The sequence below is a fragment of the Spodoptera frugiperda genome, chromosome 25, assembly GCF_023101765.2.
Source record: "Spodoptera frugiperda isolate SF20-4 chromosome 25, AGI-APGP_CSIRO_Sfru_2.0, whole genome shotgun sequence".
Lineage (NCBI taxonomy): Eukaryota > Metazoa > Arthropoda > Insecta > Lepidoptera > Noctuidae > Spodoptera > Spodoptera frugiperda.
The window spans coordinates 22,021,339-22,043,568 of record NC_064236.1 but is presented as its reverse complement, the minus strand read 5'-3'; the positions used below and the strand labels follow the sequence as shown (position 1 = coordinate 22,043,568).

At 37.9% G+C, this 22,230-nt stretch overlaps 1 protein-coding gene across 1 annotated transcript; it reads right to left on the bottom strand.

Annotated features, from left to right (window-relative positions):
- Positions 1 to 3,018: 3,018 nt before the first annotated feature.
- LOC118268223 (uncharacterized protein K02A2.6-like) lies at positions 3,019 to 21,038 on the bottom strand. The gene is given in 8 exon segments (XM_050704047.1): positions 3,019 to 3,119; positions 9,671 to 9,890; positions 12,309 to 12,414; positions 13,459 to 16,048; positions 16,051 to 16,146; positions 16,149 to 17,404; positions 18,897 to 18,999; positions 20,921 to 21,038. Coding segments are annotated over 8 exon segments (4,590 nt in total).
- Positions 21,039 to 22,230: the final 1,192 nt, after the last annotated feature.

The following is a 22,230-nucleotide window of genomic DNA, read 5'->3' as shown; positions in this document are numbered from 1 at the left end:
GCGTATTGCACATGCTTTGGTACTGCGCAATAGCGGCGTCGAAGGTCCTGGAAATTTCGTTTAGGTATACATTTTATAGTACATACATATCTACATTTATCTATGAACATGGTAGACAGTCTTGATGCAAAGACACGTATCGTACAAATATCGACATAACAGGTTTAGATTCTTAACTTAACTCAAAGATATATGCTTTAGGAACAATAACGTAAAGGCGATACAATGACGATAACATCAGGGCGATAAAATGACGCACGAAGATACCAGTCATTTATTTGATGAATGCATGCAACCTATAAATGAGAACAGGCGGGGTTTTCATTGTTTCTATGCTAGAACAAGTATTTGTCATTAGTAGGCCAGAATACTTTACCCAAAAGTATTGTAAGATTTCATTGTTTATTCAGTCAAGGTCGGACAAGGTGGGCTGACTGCACCAAAACTCTTTAGTCTGTATGTGGATTGGCAGGTTCTGGTGAACTCAGCGGCGCCATGGTGAGTTGTTTTATTGAAGAAACCTTACCTGTTAGATTTACCGATGACATGGTGCTGCTGGCTCCATCAATTAGCGCCCTCAGCAAACTTGTGTCGGTGTTTGAACGATATGCAAAAAGAGCGCGTGTTTGATATTTAAGGCGGCTCTTAGGTCTATGTGAAAGTACTACCTGTCAAACTAAACGGAGCTGCATTGAGAAGTGGGTAACGTCTTTTAAGCATCCGGGATACTGTGTCACTGCAGCACAGACCAATAATGCTGATATAGAAAGAGAACGTAGGGCTCTGTCTGTCAGAAACAACGTGTGATCCGTAGGTTTGTAACTACTCTTTTTAGGGTATGCGCCCTACAAATCCAGTACAATAAAGCTTGCAGGGTGATGCTGTAGTTGTCTCGACATTGCAGTGCATCGGGAATGTTGGCAGCGAACTACGTAGATGATTTTTTTGCTACCATACTAAAGTGAGTTGCGTCTTTGATGTGACGGATGCGAGGTACGAAGTGCCAACAGCTTATTCGGCGTTTCGGATTAGCCTATTCGGCTATATAGCTCTATTGGCGGACGGGTTAATACAGATTGTCCCTAAAATCGACGTCCATATGGCACCAGATGATCGGCAAGGTTCAGTTATTAGAAAAATAAAAAAATCTAAGTCCTACAGTTTTTAAATTAGAGCGATTTATGTGTTGTCCTCTAAGGGCGGCTTGCGCATCGTCGCTAAGTACAGTTTAAGAGCGACGTAAACGCATTTAGTCTGCTAATTATATTTAGCGTCTTGCACAACAAAAATTTAGGCACTAATCACGTTTAGCGAACTGTCAAAGTTAAATACCCAAAGATGGCTATTTAGCTTCGCTAAATACGTTTAGTACCAATCGCGCGTCATCATATTTATGTAGGTTATAGACATTTTACTATTATTTTATAAAAGATTGTAAAGAGGTCGGTAGGAAGTTTGTAAGTTGGATTTGTGGGAATTGTATTCTGACGACGATGAGGAGATTATAGAATATATTAATAGACCGAGGGAATTGTTTGAGAGAGCAGACTTATTTGGAATGTATTCGGACCACAAATTTTTCAGGTTTCGTCTAACGAAAGAAACCACTATATTTTTGTTACAGCAAATAGCCCCACATTTAAAAACCAGCAACAAGTAAGGAAATGTACTTTTATTAATGGATATGGACTGCCTCGTTGGCCGAGTGGTTGCAAGTGCGACTCCCGGGTCGAGCAAAGTATTACTGGGCTTTTTCGGCTTTTCGAAAATTTCTCAGTAGTAGCACGGAGTCTGGACATGTGCCCAGTATAAGGCAATAGGCTCACCACACATTATATGGAACTTACAACATAAATTGTGAAAATTGGGTGTAAACATAATGTGTGGCTTAAAGGCGTGACGATATGTATGTATTAATGGATATTCAATAAATAGTAATAAACAAAAACTAGCAACAAGTAAGGAAATGTACTTTTATTAATGGATAATATTCAATAAATAATAGCTATTTTGACCTAGTCATTTTGCTTTTCACTCTGTTTTATTTGGTCAGTCTTTTTGCACTCAATAATATGGGTGTATGGTTCCATCGCTGCAATCAGTGATATCTGTTCTTCTTTTGTAAAATTAGGCCCCCGGCCCTAGAAGAAACACTTTTTTTGCCATGGTAATTATGACTCAACTAAAATAATTATTAATCAATAAAAAATACCACGAGAACACTTCACAAATCACAACAGCACAATGTGTGACAGCTCGGTTGACATGATATGTCAGTTGAAAGTTCGTCGGTCCATATTACGCATTTTTGTTTTAAGGAATGCAGCCATTTTGCTCTAAGTCAAATCTACAACGCACGAAAGTGTAAAAAGGAACGCAAGAAACTGCATTACCGACTCTCTAACTATGATTAGTTAAATTACCATCCAAACGGACATGAGCAAGACCTTTTTAATTGTATTTAGACTAAACATATTTAGCAAGATAAACACATTTAACTAAATTCTGTTAAGACCAAATGTTGCGCAAGCCGCCCTAAAAAGTACATCCTGTGCCAATCTTTAGATCTTTATTATTGCTTACGTACTTACGTTATCGCGAATTGTAGTACTTCTGTAATATAGAATGACAAATTCTCAGAATTAGAAAGTAAAGCATGTTTCTTTTTTATTATTATCTTTACCTCCAGCATGTTGTTTACAAATACAGTGGCCGGTCGGCTCGAAAATTGACTGCCATGTCTAGAGAATACAGGACGAAAATAATTTGATTCAATTTAGTACAAATGGGATCGACAGATGAAACGTGGTTCATATTATATTTTTTTATTTATTTATAGACAAAGATACAATACAACGTTACATTTACGTTATTACACTACTGCATCGATTTCTTATAACTAAGCACAACATGCATGTAAGTGACAGATCGTGGATGTGAGATATGTATTTGTACCATTTGGCTAAAAAATATACTGCCAAATATTGGAATCAAAGTTACAAAAATATGTTTTCGACGCTATTCAGCAAGAGCGTGGTACAGTTGTGTGAGTGCGACTCCCCCCGCTGCAGCCTGCGTATCGATCACCTTGGCTATACACGCTTCTTCTTGTCCGTTGTCTGTAATAAACAAAACGTGGAATTTATAATGGGGGTTCCAAATGCTTGTACAAAATCAGCACAACTTCAGTGTCACACAGAACAGGCAACTTTTAGTCCATTGGCATTTGACCGATCAAAATATCTGGGTATATTATGTTGATTAACTATAATTGTCAACAAAGATGTAGCAAGCCTTTGTGGTTGACAATAATTATGGTTTCACATTAAACATTACACATTTGTAATTTATGATGTTTTGGAAACTTTATGGATTTTTATTACTTATTTGTCATTTTCAAAAACATATTTTATTTTAGACGTCACCTGTGAGCTTTTGTAATTTGTAAAAAGGAGAAAATATATCAGTATTTTTTTTTATTATAATCCAGCTATTAAAACAGATAAAAATTTCAACGAGCGCAGGTATCGTTCAGCCTATTGCAAGTGCCCACCTATAATTTGGAAAAAAATTGTTCACTTTTAATGAAAATTGAAATATGATGAGATAATATTAAAACATTTGTGAAAATAGTTTAAGCTGACAATCTTTTTATTTATTGACATTGTTAACATAGACAAAAAAAGTTTTTAATCTAAGTTTTTAATCGTTAACACCATGTTTAATGTTTGCGGCCGTGCCGCATTTTTTGCGTGCGTGATAGAGTATCAAATCAAAAAAACACTTTAATGCATCCATAGTGTACACTGTACAGTGTGGTCTACAATTTAACAGTAATATATTCCAACTATGGGCCCTATTGGGCACTGCAAAAGTCCAGTAAGGCTGATGCCTGATCAGGAGCTGCGGACAATGTAAAATGTTACCGGGGCTTCGGCTCAAAGCAGGAGAAGGAACGGGGTGGTTTTTGTCAGTAAGAGTTTGACACTCCCTCCAGCCTCAGCCAAGACGGGAAAAGTCATTGGATGATTTTTCCCCCCTCAAAAAAAGGCATTAATCATTAATAAGGTAATCATTTAATAATAATATTTTAGCAGTTTTAACTATTTACTTAATATTGCACAAATTAAAAGAAAAAACAAAAGTAAATCGACACAATAGCTACTTACGTACACAACAAAACAGAAAATTCAATATACTTATAAATTTTGTATAACACTGTTATGCTAAGAATTAATCATTCATATATTCGTTTAGGGAGTAGCAGGCTTTGTCAATGTGTATATTTTTTATTTTACTAATGAATTTTTTGTCACTAATCTCGTCCTTTAATGAGTCGGGTATATTAATGTAAATTTTTATTGTCATTACATATGTGCTGTTTGAGTGTAGTGTAATGCGAGAAGTGGGTAGCATTAACATATTTTTATGTCTAACGGTGCGATCTTTATTTTTATCTCCACGCTTAATGAAGAAGCTATTGTATTTCCTGACAATTATACGTACCTATTTCCAAGATATATAGGCAAGGGAAAGTTAATATTTTATGTTTTTTTAAATAACGGCCTATACCTATCAGTCAGTTCAATATGTGTAAGTATGCGAATTAGTTTTTTTTGCATTATGAAAAGTGCAGGGGCATCCGTACTGTTACCCCACATGATAATACCGTAGCTAAACCAAGAATGTGCGTACGCGTAATAGGTGATGAGTGATGTATGGCGGTTGTTAATGCTATCCACTTCTCGCATTACACTACACTCAAACAGCACACATGGCTCATTCATGATTTTTGGAAGGTCATTTATGTATGTATATCAAAAATAAAAGACCACAATGTCATTAAGTAATCCGGCTGCAAGTGGATTGGGGTGATGGATTAGACGTTCGGTATGCTTTTTCTTGTAGCTCTCTATTTCTGAGGTCACAGTAGGAACGTTCAGGTAAGCATGTACTTCATCGTTCTTAGTAAACCATGGTGCATCTGTTATATTTTTCAATATACCATTTTGTACCCTTTGTAAGCATGCAATGTTACTTTTGCTGGCAACTCCCCAGAGTTGGATGCCATATGTCCATATAGGTTTGAGTATCGAATTGTATATTAGGAGCTTGTTTTCTAAGGAAAGCACTGAGTTCCTGCCCATTCGCCACTATAAACTTCTAAACTTATGGTTTATTTGGTCTCGTTTGATCCTATCCAGGTGAAAACCAGATTTGGGTAAAATTTTGCCTCCCAAGTTGACTGAGGGACATTCGCCTTTTCTTAAAGTGAAAGTTATGTGGATGGATTTCTGTGCGCTAGCTTGAATACGCCAAAATTTGAGCCTGGGAAATAGGAGACTCTGAAGGTGGCGTTGAAAAGGCAGGTCAGAAAGGTGATGCACGTTTTTGGTAGTTCTTTGAGGATTCTTGGTGTAATCAGATCAAAACCCCCGGCCTTCCCAGGATTAAGCAATCTGATTTCGTTAGCGATTTCCCTAGATGATGTTGGTTTAATCGGTAGACATAATTGGGTATCCTGGTTTAGAATGGAGTCAAGCTTTGTCTCATCCTCGTTACCTTCATTTGGTTTTAATACATTTGCCAGATGAATCGCAAATGCTTCGGCTTTTTCTTCATCTGTTCGTGCCCATGCAAACTGGGATCTTATAGGAGGGAGTGTTTGTTGAGGCCCATTTAGGCTCTTAGTTGCCTTCCACAATGAGTGTTCTCCTCGTAACGATGGTGACAACGCTTCAAGAGTTTTTCTCAGACTGTTATTCCTTTGTTCTTCCAGATATAGTTTCAGTTTTTTTATTGCTCCATTGAATTTAGTTTTATCTGAATGATGTCGTGATAGCTGCCAGATTCTTCTGAGACGCCGCTTTTCAGCGATTTTGTTCTTAATTTCTGCTGGGAGAATTGAAATGGGGTCAAGATTTTCAAAGGAATGTTTTTCCATGCTGCTACCTGGATAATATTAGTAAAATATTTACATGCTTCTTCAATATGATCACTTGATTTTAACGGTATCCTCAGGTCGATATGATCATAGAGATATGAGCGGAACCCTTACCAGTCAGTTTTCCCATTGTGTAATAGATTCACACCTTCACGTTCCACTACAGTTGAAGATATGGTAAGGATAACTGGAGTATGATCTGAGGAACCATCTAAGCTTGACTCAAATCTGGTGTAGAGGTTCATACCCTTAACCACAAAGGTTAAGGCTCATACCCTTAACCACAAAGAAATCTAACAGATCTGGCACCTTATTGCGATCAGTAGGCCAGTAGGTTGGTTGTCCAGTTGAGAGTGAATAATATTGAAGTTGGTCGATGCAACTTTTCAGCTGCCTTCCTCTTGTAACTGTTAATCTACTTAAGTTATTAAATTTGTGTGTAATTTGTTTTGGGTCAGATACTAATGTACCGTCAATTTCCAATTGAATGTACATTGTTATGCCACCTTTTCTAAAAAACAATATGGAATTTTCTAGAGATGAGACAGATGCTACTTATAGTATTGTTCGGGTCAGGATTCATGTCGAGAGGATAATGCAACGGCTGAGACTCTGTCAAATATTAAATAAAATTCCTCACAACTTGTTTTGTCATATTTATGATATTTTGCATATTTGCTGTGTGTTAGTAAATGACAATGCCAGAATCTCTATAGAGCTTTGCCTCACCAAAAAATATAGTGTACAGGCATGCCAAATGTAGCATTCTTGTGCTGCTCTATTAATGATAACTAAAAACATGATTAAAAGTCTTTAGACCTTGCGGTTTCTATATAAATCTAAGAACAAAATATTACATTTAGGTATCAGTTTCGATTAATTGCAGTTATAATGGTAGAAATAATTAAATTAAGTCCTTTATATTATTACAATGCTATCATAGGGTGTTTAGCTCCGAAAGAAAGGAATGTCATCACCAATATCACCTTTAGTAATCCTATTTTAATTCATAGTCATAACGAAACAACAATTTAAACAGAACAGACAGAGCGAATGTCAAATAACGACTTTTTGGACATAACTGACACACGCACGTCAATGACGTTTCGTTACATCTAATCACTAACGTTCAAACACAAAATAATAATTAGAATATGCATTTATTATAATATATATTATAAAAAGATTAAATTAACTATGTCGTAAGACCAAATTCATATTAAAACCCGTACACATTACATTAATCAATCTTTTTTTTTATTGAATGACTCGTTGTGTTCCTTGTGCCAGCGTACTAAGAAACGCAGATGGTCGCGATAAATACAGGAAATAGACCTTGGGTTTATTAAATTCTTTTTATTTCCTAATTTTTATCCGCAACTTTATCAGAATAATAATTAAGTAACCAAGGAAATTATTTTCATTGCATAATTTTGATTAATTTACATTTCTTGTACATTGATAAAATTAAGTGGATGATTGTAAGAAAATAATTAAATGAAAAAATCCATAACACAGTTTACTTTTATTTAAAAATGCAATAATAACATAAGTAGGTCCGCAAGGCAGCTTGTGGCGAGCTGTTGGGCAGTGGCGACCCCACGGACCTGACTCCCGGGAGAGGCCCTACTTCTTAACTCCGGTTAGTACTCGTGACTATCCGGAGTGGCCTCTCCTACCTCACTCTTGCCTTAACCGGCTGGTTTGAGTGGAGATTCGCAAGAGTCGAGTTGCCTTCAGCTCCACTTGGGGGAAGGACGTATCCCAGTAAGATGCTGGTAGGGGTCTTGACCGTACTTCCGGGATTGCTCTGATAGCCGTGGGATGCCCCCCCTTCCTCAAGCAGCTCAACGGATGTTGCTTCCCTTGTCGCTACATGCTAGCGGCCGTTTCCGGGGGCCCACTATTGAGTTTGCGAGTCACCCCCTGCCTGTTTATCCGTATTTTTCAATATTGGTCAGGGGCAGGGCCCATAGTCCCCATAGTTAACCGGTTAACTATTCCACAGCCACCCACACCCATATCCCTATCATTTCCTTTTACCATATCTCACAATAGTCCTGCATCAACCGGGGATTGTCCTTTGGTGTACTTCCATAGTGCATACAGGGATAATCGCCGGCTGATGTCCCATTACATTTAGAGTAAAATTGTTCAACGGGCCTCTGCGAGTTGGCTTCGGCTCCTCGTACGCCTTCCAAAGGTCCGGGACCCTGTGGTCCCGTGATTATGTAAAGAACAAACATAAGTAGTAATTAAGAAAATAACATATTTTATTACCTTAAATAAAGTGACCAAATTTAATAACATTACTCTTATTTATTACTAGTAACCAACACTAATAAAATATGATATTTCACCAACTTCAATCACAAATTATTACCAGTAAAACTACGTTTTGGCAGAATCTTTTTAATACTGTACTCTAATATTTTTCCTTCAGTTCCTCATTACCAATCGTCACATACAAAAATGTGGTAAATAATGTTTAAAATTAAATTCTTCACTTTTTAAAATCGCTTCTTTTATAAAATGTTCATCTCTGTCTACTCTTATTATGCAATTACCGTTTTCCACTGAAGAATAAACAAAAAGATCGCATACCAGTGACATACATTTGTATTTGTATTTGGGTATAATATGAGTGTTTTTTCTCTAATTCAATGTTATCATTAACAAACTCCAAATATAGCACATTAATAAGCTTACTGACAAAATCCACAACAACATTTTCCTGGCAAGATATTGGACATTTAAATTCTACCAGTTTTATAATACATCCATCGTGTATAACAACTCCATCTATGCTTGTGCATAGCCAAGGCTGCTCTTTGCTAACAATTACTCCAACTGTTATCACACGACAGTTGGCAAACTTTTGGTATTGTTGTAGCGCATGACATTCATTACGTTTACCACAATTAGTTGCATCACAATCAATGGATTTCGGGAACAGCATATTATGCACCAAACTCTCAATTGATTTTGATTTTCGCACTTTTATAAGGTGTACATTCATACTGGATGAGATTCTTAATCTTCTGGCAGCATACCACTCTTTACACTTTGACTGTTCAATTGTTTTACAACATAAATCAATTATTTTATCATCTTCCATCGTAATATTTGCTTCATAAAACTCTTTCAAATTCTGGTCAATTTCTATCTCATCACTTTTATAAACCTCAAATTCTTCTTTAAAAATACAAAAGTTTATCAAGTATTCAATGCAATCTTCTATTTTTAAATTAAACTCAACCTTGTCAACTAAATTTTTAACAACTTCGGTAATGCATGCATCATTGTCTTGTGTATTACATAAAGCACCAGCTTCCATTACCACCTTTAATGGCGACTCTTTCAGTTCCGAAACATCAAACCGCAAAGGATCATACCTAATTTTCTTTTTCGGTGGATACATTTCTTCAAAATACTTTCCTTTGGAATATTTTTCTTTGGCAAACTGTCTGGCACTTGGTCTGCCCTATTGCTGCTCTTTGCAAGTTTTGGAGAAACTCTCAACATGATTTATGTAGTATACCAGAGCCGCAATGTGTTTACACCTGCAGCTCTGATTGTACACACAATCACATTTGGCACTCGTAATATGGCGGCTAGAATCAATCTGTAAAAAATAATTATTTCGTTAACACCTACTAATGGTGTATACTACTAATATATTACGTACTACATCAAAAATTGCAAAAACAGTAAACAACTGCTAACATTCAATGATGTTTTGTATGGCGTTGATGTCACTGAAGTTTGTCGAATAACATGCTTCAATGGTGTGGATCATAGCATCTTCATATTTAATTTCTTTCACATCTTGCACGTGTTGAGCTAAAACTAATTGTTTTCCTTTCAATGTTGTTTGTGGTTGGAAAATGATGTCGTGTGTGATTGGTCGGAATCCAGTTTTTATGATTAATTTGGCCATGTTTAACTGAAAATACATAAAAGGATGGATTATTGAGAGCACAAGCACTCATAAATAATCGTCTGCTATTTATATGAAATGCATTATTCGATGAAATTTGCTTATTTCTTTACTTACTTCTCATAACGACAGCCATGAAAAATTCGTAATGTACTAAGCGAAATCTATTGATTGCGCCATTTTAGACGAAAAATAAAAAAGACTTACATTAAAGTCTTTTTTATTTTTCGTCTATAGATTTAGAATATTTATTGGAATAAATGTAAATTACAATATTTAATTAAAATTGTTAGTTTGTAAATAACTCGTCGTAATGACAGCCGGGCATTTGACATTTCGGAGGCCACCGCAGTTGCAACCGTTAGTTGGCGCTGTCGTCGCGCACCCAGTGAATATGACTGTAAGATGGAAGGGCAAGTGATTTAATGGACTAATGAAGTTTTTTCGGAATTATACCAGTTGTTGATAGAACTATGGGGATTATGGTGACACTGTTGAGTCGCCACATCCTAGTAATTTCATTTTTGCGGTCTGTGTATTTAGAGAGTATTTCAGCTATTGTGTTTTGGAGGTTGTGTGTTTGGTACGACAACGTTTTGTTAATTTTATCTGTATATTGTAATGAATGTTTTTGTCAGTGAGGATGGCTCCGTCAAAGTATAACTTATGGGACGAGTTTTCAACTACAGTTTTAGGTTGGTATTCATAATATGGGACTGTCATGGAAGAAATAAAATTATATACAATGTGATAGGGGCGGGACTTCTAACCCGTTAAGGCTCAGTACTACATCTAATTTTATCGACAAAAAAAGATATGGGGTGTTGAACCTCCGCCCCCTAAAAATTATGGCTATTTTAATATTTTTTTTAATGTACTCCGGCGCGCTTGATACTTTATGTGATATCAAAGGTTGTATGCGTCGTAGAAACAAAAAAAAACGACAAACGGTAGCTAATAACCTTGGCTAACTAATTCATTACTTTTCTCATTTATTTCGTCGTTTTAGTGAGAAAAAAAATCATTTCTGAATTATTTCGCTATTTTTCAATATTTTCATGATTTACTCAAAACTATGTCCCATAAAATTATTAATAATTTGCGCTCATTTAAAAGTATTTCAGTTTTTCATTCTAACAATACTTGACATTATTTGTAAATGAAACCAGTAATACTCATATGTACTTTATATTTATTTAAAATATTTTATTTTACTTAAACCTACTGAAAAATACAATCAAACAAAACATTTTAATGCTTAAAATTAATTGGTTTACTGTTCGAAATGTTCTCCTCGGTTTTGTAAGCAGGTGGTGGCTCTTATAGCCATTTGTCGCGTGGTTCATCTTAATAGCGCGGGATCAGATCGAAGTTCGTCGGCGGCGATCCTAATTCTTTCCCGGAGCTCTTCTCTCGTGTTTACGTCGACGAAATAAACTTTTTGTTTCAACCATCCCCAAAGATAGTCACAAGGCGTCAAATCGGGCGAACGTGGAGGCCAAGCAACTGTTCCGCCGCGTCCAATCCATTTCGGGAAGACTTCGTTTATATATTGGCGAACACTCAAGGCAAAATGAGCAGGAGCACCGTCTAATTGTAGCCACATGTGACGCCTATAGCTTAGTGGCAAACTCATGAGTTCTTCGCTAAATTCATTTAGCAGAAAATGCAGAAATCTAGGCCCATTTAATCTCTCTGGCAATTTAATGGCCCCTATTAAAATTTCGTCACATGGCAGCCCATACATTTATTGAAAACTCGTGTTGGAATGTCGATGTTCGTACAGCATGAGGATTTTCAGCCATCCATAAATGTTGGTTTCTAAAATTTGTAATTCCTCGCCTTGTGAATTTTGCTTTGTCTGTCCACATAATCTTAGCAAAGAAATCGGGATTGCGACGCACTCTGAGATTTATCCAAGAGGAAAAAACACACCGCGTGTAATTATCTTAGCCTGTTATTTCCTGTGCTCTCCGGAAGTAGAAAGGATGTAATCCTTCTCGGTGTAATATTTTTGAAATAGTCCAGTACCCCGTCCCGTCATTCTTGAAAGGCGTCTCAAACTTAATCTAGAATCTTTGTGTATGAGATCTAACACGTCCTCTTCCGCTGCCACTGGTAGATCGCGAACACGTTCTGGAGCTGGTCTTCTTATACCATAATTTGCCAATCTTGCGTGAATATCAATAAACGTATGATAACTCGGTGTAGACGGTTTGGAAACCTTCTACGGTACTCGTCATAATTACGCCATTATACAATCTTTTAAACAATTGCAGCTTACTCTAATTCCGAGTATGCCGATATTATCTATTGTTATGCCTTCTGTGACGGCAATGCGGCTGAAGGTCATCGAAAGTACATTCGTCGCTTTCCTCAGCGACTAGCACCACATGTTACTGTAAATAAATAAATAAATTGTACTGAAGACGAAGAGAAGTAGTCTTCGGTACAATTTATCATCGTGTGTCGGAAACCGGTCAGTTTCAGCGTCGGCAAAGTGATGCCAGTAGACCTCACCAATACATCACTGAACACGAAGAAGAAATTATTCAGCATATGGTTAAGGACCATACTACTTCGACTCGAACTATAGCAGCTCGATTGGGAATGTCCCAATATAAGGTTTGGTCTGTAGTTCACGGAACTGGACTTTACCCGTATCACTATACGCCTGTGCAGATGTTAGAAGAAGGAGATCCAATAAGGAGATTAGATTTTTGTAGATTTATATTGAATACCGACGCTGAAGATCCAAGCTTTCTTAGTCGAATATTAGAGAGCAAATTCGACCAGGATGGTATTATAAACTATCACAATATCCATTATTGGTCCCAAAAAAGGCATGGTAATCCAATAAAAGAAAAACCAACAGGTTCACAAAGACGGTTTTCATTAAATGTTTGGATGGTGTTAAAACTATAATTATTGTTGATTTTTATTTATTGGGATGAAGAAAAAAACTTTTGTTTTTTCTGACATTTTATTTGCTACTAAATCAGTGGACTGTATTTTTTTTATAATAAAGAAATTTGACAGTTTATGGTTACCAACAAAATGGTAACATTATAATTATTGAATTAAACTAATTGGACATTCCGCCCGCCAAAGAAAATAGTTCTTTAACTAAACATAAATCTCAAAACTATAACAACTTAACACTTAACTTTTAATAACTTTATGAAAATACATATAATGCTCTTCAACTAAATACATTGGTTTTTGTTATGTATTTGCGCGGGAAATCGGGAAATGACATTCGTCAATCAAACTCGCTAGTTTGTTGCACACTGTTTTAATATTTTTAAAATCGAATAGAATGCGCGGGACGCAGCCCGCGCAGTAATGCCAACATAAGGGCGCGCAGTAATACCAAGCGCGCATGCGCGACAGGAATACCAACATAACATCTCTCCCCCCTAAGATGGGGAATATACTTATACTAACTAATATCTACCTACTGTGGCTGGGTATGCAGTAAGGGGTTAATCTATTTAATCAATCTAATGGTAAGGTCGACTGAGGAGTCGAAAAGATTGGGCTAATTGCTCTTCGCCTGTGGGGCGTAACGGGCCGGGCGGCGCGTGGTGAGGTCCCCGGCGTGGCTAATGGCGGTGAAGTCTCTGGCGTGCCCGGCGGCGTCGCCGCAGCTGGTTCCAGAACCGTTGTCGCCTCTCCTTCCCCCTCTCGATGTGTGGCAGGTTCGGGGTGAGCGGTAGCAGGCGACGCCACATCCGGAATCACGTCAGGATCCCAGTCCTGGTCTTCACCAGTTGCCGATGATATTGGCGAAGACAGTCTTTTCCTTATTTGGTCCATGTGTCTAGTGACCTCACCATTTAATTGTGGCACGTATACGCTGTACATAAGATTTCCGATCTTCTTTGTGATTATACCCTCCAGCCAATTCACTTTGTTATTGTTAGTGTTTTTAGTTATCCAGACAAGGTCGTTCTCTTTAAATTCTGGTCTTAGTACACCACGGAAGTGTTTAGCCTGTAAGGACTGTTTACGCGCGACGGTTTGAGTTAGATCTGTGGACGTCGATGACGACGGTGCGTTAGGGTTCAATAAATCTAGCCGTGAGCGCAGCGAACGCCCAAACACTAACTCCGCGGGTGACTTGTCAGTGGTACTATTTTTAGAGTTCCTGTAATCGAATAAATATTTCGCAATTTTATCATGTATTGTTAATTTGTTACAACCCTGTAAAATTATTGCCTTCAGCCCCTTTTTTACAATTTTGACAAAACTTTCGGCCTGCCCGTTACTAGCCGGGTGATAAGCCGGCGATAACAAGTGTTTGATACCGTTAAGGTTACAGAACTCTTTGAATTCCAATGATGTAAACGACGTACCATTGTCACTCACCAAAGTATGTGGAATACCAAACCGTGACATAAAATCGTGCATTTTACTTATAACTGTCTTTGAATTATGAGTTGAAGGCATGTTATAACACTCGACCCATTTACTGTAAGCATCCACCATAATTAAAAACATGTAATTATGAAATGGACCCAAGAAATCTAAATGAATTCGGTAAAACGGATGCGGTGGCAGCGGCCAAGGTGCAAGAGGGGCGTGTGGCGGCGCGGGCCGCAATGCCGCGCACACCGTGCAGGCGCCCGCCACTCGTTCCAGCGCAGCGTCCACGCCGGGGAACCATAACCGTTTGCGAGCCTCTGCCTTCATCTTTACGATGCCGAAATGCGAACTATGCAATTCCCTGCAAACATTTTCTTGCAAAGTTGTAGGAATAACTACTTTATGTCCCCGCATTAATATACCGCTTTCGTAAGATAACTGAGTTCGACAATTGAAAAATGGTTTTAACTCGGCGTCACTAACCTTCCTAGGCCAACCGTTTAACACAAAATCCTTTACAGTACTCAGGTTAGTGTCGCGAGTCGTTTCCCGGCGCAAATCGTTTAACGTGACAGGCAGATCGCCGTCCGTTACGAAATTCACGTAAGCCGCGCGATCCTCGCATTCCGTGAGCTCGTCCGTTGTTTCCGTCTCATTGTCGCCGCTGTACGCGCGAGATAAATAATCCGCACTATTTTGTTTACTACTAATATATTCAATCACGTAATTATACGCGGCTAAAAATATGGCGTATCTTTGTAGGCGATTTGCGGATATCTCGGGAATACCTTTATAAGGGCCAAATATAGCCAACAGGGGTTTATGGTCAGTTCTAAGGACAAACGGCTGAGAACGGCCATACAAGTACTGATGGAAACGTTTAACCCCAAAAACGATTGCAGTTGCCTCCTTTTGGACCTGTGCGTAGTTTTTTTCCGCCCGCGAGAGCGTTCGGGAAGCGTACGAAATAGGCCGCTCCAACCTATCTGGACCTATTTGCGATAGTACTGCACCTAGCCCGGTCGGTGAGGCGTCTACCGTTAATATTAATTTAGCATTCGGGTCAAAATGTGCCAAAGTTCTATCGGACGCTAAAATGTTTTTTATTCGGACAAACGCGTCATTGTGCCTATGAGTCCATTCCCACTTTTTATTTTTATTTAACAGATCATATAATGGACTTAATATAGATGACGCATCCGGCACGAAGTTCCGGTAATAATTTGTTAGACCCAAAAACGACTGTAACTGAATTATATTTGTTGGCTTAGGAGCTTGTAAAATAGCTTTGACTTTATCGGGTGATTTTCTGACTCCGTGTTTATCTATGACATGACCAAGGTATGCAATCTCATCTTTAAAAAATTCGCATTTACTCATTTGTACTGTTAACCCTGCATCATTTAAACGTTGTAAGACTGTAGAGAGCCTTTGTTTGTGTTCGTGTCTATTTGAGCCCGTTATCAGAATATCGTCTAATAGAAAGATAATTCCGTCGATTCCCGAAAGTAAACATTCCATAGCGCGTTGGAAAATAGCTGGTGCGCTAGACAATCCGAACACTAATCGGGTGAAATTAAAAAGACCGCGATGAGTATTGATACACGTTAGTTTTTGCGACTCTTCGTTCAAAATAAATTGATTATAAGCCATAGATAAATCTATTTTACTAAATTGTACGCCTCCGTGTAGCTTAGCCAACAAATCATTCACCGTTGGTAAAGGATATTGATCAATTATCAACTGTTTATTGATTGTAACTGAGTAGTCCGCACATAGTCTAAGGCTACCGTTTTTTTTAATACTGGTACCACGGGCGACGCGTAGTCTGAATGTTCCACGGGCTTCAAAATGCCTAACGTTAATAACCGGTCGAGCTCCTCGTCTAGTTTCCCCTGAGAGCATATGGAACAGGCCTCGCCTTAAAAAAAATTGGCTGTGCATCGGGTTTTAAATGTAAATCAATTTTGTATTTGTTAAACGCCCCGAGATTGCCTGAGAAAACCTTAGGAAACATTTTACAAAGCTCTTTACCGATACTCGTATCAGACTCGCAAGGTGTGTGTTGATACACGACGTGTACGCGCGCCTTCGTGGGCTCCGCCGCCGCCGTAGCCGCTGCCGGCGCTAGCTCGAGATTAAATTCCCGAATAAAGTCGCGGCCCAGTAGCGGAGGCCCGTCTGCGCGTACTACGTACACATCCAGTGTATGTGTGCGACCTAGGTATGATATAGGTAACGCAACAACTCCAATAGTTTCGATGTTTTCCCCTGTATAACTAAATAGTCGTTTTTTGGTGACTGACAATGGCAACCGCTTAAAATTCGAGTTGTAAGTACTTTTAGAGATTACGCTAACTGCTGAACCGCTATCAATTTCGAACTCTAAGGCTAGACCACTGACCGTCACTCGCTCTGTCATGGGTTTCCCTTTTAGGCACCGAATATTATAAAAACACTCACCGTCGTCCCCGCAGTCCAACATACCTTCCTCCACGTATTTCACTTTTCCCTCGTTAGGGCACATTTTACGCAAATGACCTTTATTATTGCACTTTTTACACTTGAAGTTTTTATACCGACACTGATTAGATTTATGGTTGGTGAAACCACACACACTGCACTTCTCTTTCTTGGAGATATTGAAGACGCTATCCGCGGCCGCTGTGGCCGCACCGGCCGCCGCGGCCGCCTGCGCCCCCGCTGTCGACGACGCCAGGCGTGCACAACGCACGCTTTCCGCCAAGTCGATCGCTTTTGCAAGAGTCAGCTCCCGCTGATCCTGCATGAACAACTTGTCGCGCTCACGTCCCGGTGTCATGCCCATGATGAACCTATCCAGCAGAGCTTCCTCCAAATTCTTGAATGCGCAGTGAGTTGCCAAACCTCTAATCCTAGCGGCCCATTGAGTGTGCGTTTCGTCTTGCCGCTGCGTTGCTGCATAGAAGATTGACTTCTCTGCAAACCCGAACCTTTTTGGAGTAAAATGGTTGTCGAGGAGTTTCACGATCGCCTCGTAACCCAATTCTTCTACCTTGTTCGGTAGCGCCAAATCGCATGCAAGTTTGAACGTTGATTCACATAATGACGTTAAAAGTATCGCCCGACGCTTGATAGTTGCCTTGTCGGTTTCGAAAGTAATGGTACGAGAGCTAGCAACGTCGAAAAAACAAGCATTTCAAGAAGGCCAGTTTTTAGATATATTATGCCTCTCAGTCTCCCAGACATCATACGGGCTATCTGGCACCTGGTAGTCGTTGCGTTCATCAGTGCGCATCGCATTTGTACAGGTAAAATTTCAATTTTTCAAACCATTTCAAGAAGTTATTTTTTATTATTTTTATTTTTATTGAACTTATAGTAACATGATTTTCTTATTGCCAGGCATTTTTCATGTTGTTTAAGGTCTGCCAGGCGCCAATTTTGAATTCAAAAAAAAATATTTTTCAAATCATTTTAGTATGGCTGAAATTTTAGTATGATGTTATTTAAGTAAGAAAAGACCCAAAATTAATTTGCCAAGCAGTTATTCGGTTGTTAACCTTCAGCCAGACCGATCTAAAACTGAAAAATGATGTAGTATCATTTCGCTTGGTCTAGAAATATTTGTCGAACGAATTACAGAGAAAGGGATTAAACAACCGGCCAAGTGCGAGTCGGACTCGCCCATGAAGGGTTCCGTAGCAGCAAGTAGACGACTAAAGAAAAAAGTTATAAAGTAACTTGGTTTTACATAGTGTTTTTATGAACGACAAAGTTATATTTGTGGTTTTGGAAAATGTTTTATTTCTTAAAAACTAATAATGGTATCTCGTTCAAACCAATTTTAATTGAAACATTGTATTGAAATGTATAGCATATATTTTTTTTAATTTCCTCACTCTCTTATTTTAAAAGTTAGAGGGGGGACACTCATTTTTCCACTTTGGAAGCGTCTAACTTTCAAACGTTTGATTTTGACGAAAAATGGCTTTAGGAACCTTAATGTATTTTTTAAAGACCTATCCATAGACACCCATCACGGATATGTTAGCTGAAAATATTTTTTTTTAAATCGGTTCCATGTATGGAGTGGCCCCCTTAAATTTTTAAATTTATTAATTTTTATTCAAAATTCGAATAGCGGTTACCGAAACACATCAACCTACAAAGTTTCAACTTTGTAGGCCCAACAGTTTGGGAAATAAATGGCTGTGACATACGGACGGACGGACAGACAGACGGACAGACAGACAGACGGACAGACAGACATGACGAATCTATAAGGGTTCCGTTTTTTGCCATTTGGCTATGAAACCCTAAAAACTATCAAATTAATTCGTAAATTAATACGGTATCAAAATACTAATTTATTTTTGTACAAAATTAAGATATCTCAAGTATAAAAATAAACATAAAATTGAATGGTTACATGAAAATTAAGGTTAATTATTATGTTATCGGCTTACTCACGTAACTGTTTGACGAGGAACTCGACTAAAGTTGAAGATGAGCTTCTAGCATGGCTAGAAACTAGTCGAGTTCCTCGTCAAACAGTTACGTGAGTAAGCCGATAAAATAAATAATAATTAATTTAGTATAATGCTCACGAAAGACTCTACAATAAAATTATATTTAACTTACATTTACTTTAACTTAAATTACAAAACGGAGAAATCTTGATAATCATCTTCATCACTGCTGTCGCTTTCATTGTCATCATCGTCTTTTGCATTATTATCATTTTCTAATAAATTGTTATCTGCAACTGGTAAACATTATATTTTTTTGGCAAAGAAAGAAAAATTGATTAATACTTTCTACTCGACTAGTTTCAAGCCATGCTAGAAGCTCATCTTCAACTTTAGTCGAGTTCCTCGTCAAACAGTTACGTGAGTAAGCCGATAACATAATAATTAACCTTAATTTTCATGTAACCATTCAATTTTATGTTTATTTTTATACTTGAGATATCTTAATTTTGTACAAAAATAAATTAGTATTTTGATACCGTATTAATTTACGAATTAATTTGATAGTTTTTAGGGTTTCGTAGCCAAATGGCAAAAAACGGAACCCTTATAGATTCGTCATGTCTGTCTGTCCGTCTGTCTGTCTGTCCGTCTGTCTGTCCGTCCGTCCGTATGTCACAGCCATTTATTTCCCAAACTGTTGGGCCTACAAAGTTGAAACTTTGTAGGTTGATGTGTTTCGGTAACCGCTATTCGAATTTTGAATAAAAATTAATAAATTTAAAAATTTAAGGGGGCCACTCCATACATGGAACCGATTTAAAAAAAAAATATTTGCAGCTAACATATCCGTGATGGGTGTCTATTGATAGGTCTTTAAAAAATACATTAAGGTTCCTAAAGCCATTTTTCGTCAAAATCAATCGTTTGAAAGTTAGACGCTTCCAAAGTGGAAAAATGAGTGTACCCCCCCTCTAACTTTTAAAATAAGAGAGTGAGGAAATTAAAAAAAATATATGCTATACATTTCAATACAATGTTTCAACTAAAATTGGTTTGAACGAGATACCATTATTAGTTTTTAAGAAATAAAACATTTTCCAAAACCACAAATATAACTTTGTCGTTCATAAAAACACTATGTAAAACCAAGTTACTTTATAACTTTTTTCTTTAGTCGTCTACTTGCTGCTACGGAACCCTTCATGGGCGAGTCCGACTCGCACTTGGCCGGTTGTTTAATCCCTTTCTCTGTAATTCGTTCGACAAATATTTCTAGACCAAGCGAAATGATACTACATCATTTTTCAGTTTTAGATCGGTCTGGCTGAAGGTTAACAACCGAATAACTGCTTGGCAAATTAATTTTGGGTCTTTTCTTACTTAAATAACATCATACTAAAATTTCAGCCATACTAAAATGATTTGAAAAATATTTTTTTTTGAATTCAAAATTGGCGCCTGGCAGACCTTAAACAACATGAAAAATGCCTGGCAATAAGAAATTCATGTTACTATAAGTTCAATAAAAATAATAATAATAAAAAATAACTTCTTGAAATGGTTTGAAAAATTGAAATTTTACCTGTACAAATGCGATGCGCACTGATGAACGCAACGACTACCAGGTGCCAGATAGCCCGTATGATGTCTGGGAGACTGAGAGGCATAATATATCTAAAAACTGGCCTTCTTGAAATGCTCTCTCAAAAACGTTGCCAGCGCTTATACTATAATGTTGTTAGCGATAAACCATTGTTCTAATCGCAACTTAAAGTTGTTCCACTCTTGTGATGAGTGATCAAACGTCGTAAGAACGCCATAAGTTGTTCCCGTGGACATATTTTCAAATGTAAAATCCGCTCGTCGCCACTGTTATGTATTTGCGCGGGAAATCGGGAAATGACATTCGTCAATCAAACTCGCTAGTTTGTTGCACACTGTTTTAATATTTTTAAAATCGAATAGAATGCGCGGGACGCAGCCCGCGCAGTAATGCCAACATAAGGGCGCGCAGTAATACCAAGCGCGCATGCGCGACAGGAATACCAACATAACAGTTTTGTAGGTAAACAAATTTAACAAACAAAAAATAACAGATAAAATATTAACAATAGTTAATTTAGTCAAAATACAAGTTTGCTTACTGGACGCTTATACTCTCCAGTTTTAAAATTTACAGATACAACTTATCTATATATTTTTTAATAATTTTACCAAGTAGCCATTTAGCTGGCGGCATGTTATCTTCCTTTAACACAACAATGTCGCCTATTTCTGGTTCATCACATCGTTCATCCAAAAATCTGTTACAATTTTTTGCGTCAATCACCATCTATCCAAACCAACAACATTACAGTTAGTGTAATCTTCATCCGCAATATTTAACAATGGTTCGCCTACTAAGAAGTGGCCTGGTGTCAGAGGTAGAGGGTCATTTGGATCATCGCTTAATAAAGAAATTGGTCTCGAATTTAAGCACGCCTCGACTTGAGCCAGAACAGTTGACATTTCTTCGTAGGTAAGTGTACTATTTCCTACTACTTTTTTTAAATGAGTCTTGGTACTACGCACCGAAGATTCCCACAACCCACCAAAGTTAGGCGAGTGAGGAGGGATATAATGCCAAGTGATTCTTTCTAAAGAAAGTAACTCGGCTACTTCTTCGTGAAAAGAAGATTGAGCACTATTAAACATTTCTCTCATTTGTTTATCAGCACAAATAAAATGAGGACCATTGTCACTATATAAATCTTGACAATGACCTCGACGAGCAGTGAAACGTCTAAACGCAGCAATGAAACCTTTGGCGGTCATGTCAGTTACTGCTTCTAAATGAACTGCTCGTGTAACCATACATACGAAAATACAAATATAACCTTTATAAGATTTAGCTCCTCGACCTAGTGATGAATAGAAACAGGACCACAGTAATCTACACCAGTGGATTTGAATGGCTTGCTGGGTTTCAACCTTGCTTCTGGTAGCAGGCCCATTAGAGGAGTATTCTTCCTATTGGAATATCTCAAGCAAATAACGCACTCTCTAAAATATTAAAATATTTCTTTTAATTGTATCCAAGTGGGCAACTCATCACACATCACATTTAACTGTTGTTCCCATTGTTTAACTGATTCTGAATCTAATTTCGAAACGACCATGTGAACTATTGACGCGTCAGCAAAGCTGGATTCAGTACTAATGCCCAAGTTTTGCAAAGATTTAAGGCAGGTTGATGTCGTATCTAATAAAGTTCTAATTGCAGTGGCTGACTCAGTTTGAATTTTCTTTGTGCCAAATAACGTCCTCATAATAGCATTGCAGTTATAACGCTTGTTATTGTATCGCCGAACTAGCAGATTCCATGCATCTGTATAGTTTGATTCAGTTGTAGAATTATTACTCAACAGGTTAAACGCTTCTCCATTTAAATTTGCCTAAAGGTGTGTCCAAACACGGCGCGGCAAAGTGCGCGGCAGCTACGCGCGGCATTCGTGGGGCACAAATTTGCCGCGCGACTAGTTTAA